Source organism: Megalobrama amblycephala, linkage group LG14, assembly GCF_018812025.1.
Source record: "Megalobrama amblycephala isolate DHTTF-2021 linkage group LG14, ASM1881202v1, whole genome shotgun sequence".
NCBI classification, from domain to species: Eukaryota; Metazoa; Chordata; class Actinopteri; order Cypriniformes; family Xenocyprididae; genus Megalobrama; species Megalobrama amblycephala.
The window spans coordinates 31,002,700-31,008,559 of NC_063057.1; the positions used below are offsets into that span (position 1 = coordinate 31,002,700).

A 5,860-nucleotide genomic window follows, 5' to 3' on the forward strand; every position below is an offset into this window, starting at 1 on the left:
TGATGTGGGTTGGCCTACAAAAATATATAATTACTGTAGCACTCTATTACTAATGTATTTCCTATCATAGAATAAAATGTAAAAATATCTTGAGCTTGTGTTAACCACATACGTTATTTCAGGTACTTAACCACAAACCCATTCAAAAAAACTTATTGACTTTGGGATAATGGAACTGGAAGTCCTGGAAGTGCTAAAATGCTAACTCAGTTTTAGGTTTTGGCCTTTAAAAACACATCATCCCTGCAGCACTCTATATTCAATGTTATACTGTTTGTCATACTGCATAAATAATTTTATAAGATTTCTAGCATGCTTTCTGTATAGGTTAGCCTATAATTTATTGGCAATTTGAATTTTTGGGTTATTCTAAGTGTCAGGTTTTTAGAAAGATTTTTTTTTTAATAGTAATCAGCATATTGTTGTGTTTGTACTCACTCACTGTTAAATAATGCACAATACTTCAGAACATGAAATGATAGTCATTCTGTCTAACATGCTCTAATTTGTTAGTTGCTTACATCCATGGCAGATAAAAGGATACTCCAGATCACAGCTTTCATGGGCCCATTTCCCAGAATCTTTCCTTGACATGCCGACACAGTCACCAGATCCTGAACTCTGGGATGGTTGACCTGCTGCCCAGTTTCTAAAGAAGCGGCTCCATTTGTCAGACCATTCCCAAGAGTCCTGGAACAGACCAAACCAGGTGTAATATCCATAGAACACAACCCGAGTTATCTGGTTATTTTCTTTAGAGTTGTGGATGGAGGGCAGATCTGTGTAATACTGTCTGCAGTAGCTCTGAGCATCACTCCAGTTTTTAGCACTTTGAATCATAACGTATCCATTATTTTCTAATGAGAGAAAAAAAGAATCAGTTTATAGCTCTTCTTTCCCAGTTAAACTGCTCAATAAATTTAAAAGAACAGGGAACTCACCCTTGTAGCATGTAAAATATCGTCCATGGCTACATGCAATATCATACCAGACCCCGAAAAAATAAGCTGCACAAGATGCATTCTCATTTGGCTCTCCTGAAGCCCAGTTAGAGTACGGAGAAAATTTTTCTTCTCCATTAGACCAAGCCCAGCGTTTCTGTGTCCCTCTCTTCAGTCCAATCCACACAGATCCGCTGTATCCAGCATCCACTATATTTACCAGCCTGTTCACATCATCCATGGTGTCTACAGTAGCCAGGTCAGTATACTTCTCTCTGCAGTAACTCTGAGCCTCTGGCCACGACATTCTCAAATTTATATAGTGGTACTGACGAGAAAGAGCAGAACTGCTCCAGAAGAGCCCTGTTAAAATCAACATGTTGAACCATCTATATGTGTACACATCATCATAAATACAGATTACAAATGACCACACCAACCTGACAGCAGCAGCAGCAGCACAAACAGACTCCCGTCCATGACTGCTCACACAGATCCTCTCTGCTCGATTCTGATAAGAAATGATCAAACACACATTTTCTGTGTCACAGGTGTGTAAGAAGGGAATTCAACCCATATATTGTGAATTTATTGTGATTTATTGTGAGAAATGCACCCTGAATTCTGTTTACAGATGTGATGTAATGATGCAAAGACAAACGACTGCATGCTCGAAACCCACCAGTACCGATTTTATTATAAAACAATATTACAAGCTTACCCTTGTGAATCAGCAAAGGTAGGAGATGGTTTTGAACACTAGCTGGTTATGCACTTGCTCAAAAATTTATATTGGATTATTTTAACCCAAAAAAAAAAAAAAAAAAAAAAAATTATGGACAGCAGCTTTAAAGTTCAAAATGAGATTAGGAGGTTCAGTCTGCAATATAATATGGCTTTTGGCCTCATTCAGGTCTAAGACAAGATGCAAGTTATTTTCATATTCAAATAGCTCATTTTCATTGAAGATGTTTCCACACGTCGCATCTTATCAATGGACAAACCATCTTGCCAAAAAACATCTTAAAGAAATCATGACAGAGTCTAACACAAAACACTAACATATGCAATAGAACAATTTGTATATGTGCCATTATATTAATATTATTATTATTTATATTGTTGTTTTACGGAGATCAATAACTGTTGCAAAACAGTTCATTTCAAATGTGTGTAAAATAAAGAAAAAACATGAACATTTTAGATATTGGGCATGGATGTAAAATGAAAATAAAATGTACTTGTTCAAAATAATTTTTAACCCATTCTCCATCACCAACCCCAACTCCTATTTGATTAATTTACAATGGTAAACAGAGACAACAGCAAATTGGAAACATATACACAAAACATACAGTAGGCTAACAACTCTATAAACTTAACACATACTGACATTGGCAATTGTAGGCTGTAAACTGTAAAAAAAAAAAAAAGTATTGATTTAACTTTTTGTGTTCATTTATAAAATTTGTCAACTTGAAATGTGAAGTTGTATTAAATGACAACTTGGATATTTGAGTTAGCTGAATTAGTTAAATCTAGGAAAGTAAAATGTTAAATTGTTATTGCCAATTCCAGCAATAAGTTTTTATTTGATTTTATTTGATTTTTTTTTTTTACAGCATTAACATGATTGTAAATTATGGTCAAATATAAAATAGTAATTTCTTACCTATTTTTTTTTTTTTTTTTGGGTGGGAGGGTAAATCCTTTATATTTTTACACAGAGACGTACGACTGCTAATGTCACAAATGGACATGTGATGTCACAGTTCTGGTTATTTAAGACAACTCTGTCCCTAAATGGTAAGTAATACTAAACAAACTATCTTTGTTTGCTTTACATGTTTGTCTTCTTTCTTTTCTAGAACAGAAAAAGCTACAATGTGGACCAGACATTTAGACATTTAGTCAAAACAGACTCTCTGCCACTTGCATATTTGTTTATTAGATGTTTTGTTAAATATGAGAGTGTTGTACTCCCTGCACTATTTAACACATTTATATTGATTGTTTACATAACTTTCCTTCACATATCAGAATGTGAACCATTATAGAAACCTCTGACACAGCATCTGACCCACCTGAACACAACGAATTACACTTCTATTAACATTTAAACTTAGAACTTTGCCGCATTAAATGCTTTTGTTCATGCACATGCAACAGAATATCATATGCTGATTTTTGTGGCAAGACATGAGTAATTTTCATATTCAAATAGCTTGTTTGCATTTGTGGACCGTCCATCACACTGCTTGTCGAAAATGGGAAAAAAATCATTTTGAAGACTTCAGATGCCGATATGTCGTATATGTCTTTAGATGTTTTATACAGTCTTAAAAATAAAGGATCCAAAGGGAGGTTTTCGCAGAGGCTTTAAGTAAACAGTTCTTAAAAGAACCATTTTTTTTCTTAGTGTGAAGAACATTGAAGTCCCCCTGCAGTCAATAATTGTATCCATTAAAACTCATCTTTGATAATCATAATCAATGACTTTGAACCAGAAACTGACTGAAGAGCAAATTATACAGGGTGGTCTACGAGTCGATGTATCAGAATGTAAATGCATTTTATGTATCGCTCCGGACACATACAGTAACAGTAATTGATATGATTAGCCTTTGGCTTGACTACATAATCAAACAGTAAATAATGTGTTGTTTATGTTACTCAATGTTCCCGTTTGCCATCTCAGAGTCAGACCACTGCCTTTCTAAATGTCAGCATCCTTAGAAACATCATAGAAAGTCACTGGAGAAAGGCATAGCCTATAGTTCATCATAACATTGTAACATAATTCATCATAATTCACCTGCTACATTATGTACCTCATTTTTCCTCCCCCTTCTTAAAGACGTTCTTGTGCTCAATGTAGAAAAGTTCTGCCCTGCACGTTGACGGGATTGGTTACATGTTTGTTATGGTAGAAAATCCATGGGTTCCATGCAGAGGTGTAAAGAGTACCTGAAAACCATACTTGAGCAAAAGTACAGATAACTTACAATGAAAATGACCCCATTATAAGTTACAAGTCACCAATTCCAAAACAACTTGAGTGAAAGTCTTAAGGTGATGATACACGGGGCAACTTTTTGAGCAATGATGCCAGGCTATGTTGCTGAGCGACGTTGCTTGGGCACTTTCCCGTTAACATATAGATAGATAAATAGATACTTTGTTGTCCATTCTCAATGAGATAGTGCCCAAGCAACACCGCTCGGCAATATTGGCCCGCAACATAGCTCAAAAAGTTGCCCCGTGAATCATCACCAGAGAATATCTGATTTTACTCATACTAAATTTAGGCTCAAAGATGCACTAGTCCTCAACAGCAAAGGGACATGCCAGTGAAATACAAGAAACATTTGATTTGTGAGAAGAACAATCATATTTATTTTCTATAAAAAAAAAAATAAAATAAAACCAAACACCTCAAAATTGCAATAAATCAAGGTTGACAAAGCAGCCTCTTAAACTTCTATAGACAATGAAGTCTCAGTTAAGCTCAAAAAGAGAATAAGTAGCCTAAATCAGTATCCGTCAAAAAGCTCTCTTCAGTATAACAGATACATAAAACAATGTTAAGTAAAATTAAAAAGCTTTGAATTTTTAATTTTACTTCTTGCACTTTGGTCTCATTGGTGGCTGCAGTCATGTACTCGTCTCTTTAGTGATTCACAACTACTTGCTAAATTAATGCTCTTGCATTCATGTAAAGTAGCCTTGTTAACAAGTTTCGGTGAGTAAGGGCAAAACACACAAGATGTAGTACTTGCAGTGCCCTGCAGATGACAGTATTGCTTATTTTGTAGTAGAAATAAACTGCTGCAGAAAAAAGTTAGGTGCCATGCAAAATGTAATGAGTAAATGCATCGCTCATTGTAAATGTACTGGAGTAAAGAGTACATATTTTCAAAAATGTAGTCAAGAATAGAGTAAAAGTTGCTCATATCTTTGATACTCAGTAAAATTACAGAGTAGCCAAAACGATATCAAGTACAGTAACAAATTACTTTTACTCAAATAATTTACACCTCTGGTTCCATGAAAAACCTTCAACATCCATGGAACCTTTCCATTCTACAAAAGGTTCTTTAGATTATAAAATGTTCTTCAAGAGCAGTTCACTGAAAGGTTCTTTGGGGAACTCACAATGGTTCTTCTATCTTTGACATCACTGTGAACCCTCCCTTTTGGAACCTTCATTTTTAATGCATTTAAAGAGATTATCCAATAGTGAAACTTCTGTCATCATGAGGGGGAGTAAACATTTTAATTTTTGGGTAAACAATCCCTCTTTTTAAGTTACAATATTAAATGAAGCATTTTAAATGTAAAGAGCACTGTATTTTTTTTTTTTTTTTTTTTTTTTTACATTACAAATGTTGGTATCATCTGATAATGGGAATAATATACACATTATGATTCCAGTCGAATTTATTATGTCAGTGATATCATCATATTTTACATATGAAATAAGGTCATACAGATACAGTATATCTCAAAAGCCGTATTCACATATATCTTCACAAAATTATATATTCCCATAATTCCTATCTACATATATTTTACAAAAATAATTACATTTAAAATCTCAGTAACTCTGAGCCTCTAGCCACGACATTCTTGCATTTATATAGTGGCAGAGACGAGAAAGAGCAGAACTTGTTAACAGGGCTCTCCAGAAGAGAAAATCAACCTGACAGCAGCAGCAGCACAAGCAGACTCCCGTCCATGACTGCTCACACAGATCCTCTCTGCTGTTTATCATTATGTTTATGTGTTCTGCGGTATTTTTAAAAAGAGGTTATCAAAGACATAAATTTTCTGTTTCAGAGTGTGTTTAATGATATTAAAGGGGACATATAATGAAAATCTGACTTTTTCCATGTTTAAGTGCTATAATCGCAAATTTG

At 34.5% G+C, this 5,860-nt stretch overlaps 1 protein-coding gene across 1 annotated transcript; it reads right to left on the reverse strand.

Annotated features, from left to right (window-relative positions):
* Nucleotides 1-369: 369 nt before the first annotated feature.
* LOC125246449 (hepatic lectin-like) lies at nt 370-1,447 on the reverse strand. Its single transcript, XM_048157391.1, has 2 exons — nt 1,382-1,447; nt 370-1,304 (listed from the first exon to the last, which is right to left on the reverse strand). Exons 1-2 carry the CDS (start codon nt 1,419-1,421, stop codon nt 883-885), a joined length of 462 nt encoding a protein of 153 aa, XP_048013348.1. The 5' UTR covers nt 1,422-1,447; the 3' UTR covers nt 370-882.
* Nucleotides 1,448-5,860: the final 4,413 nt, after the last annotated feature.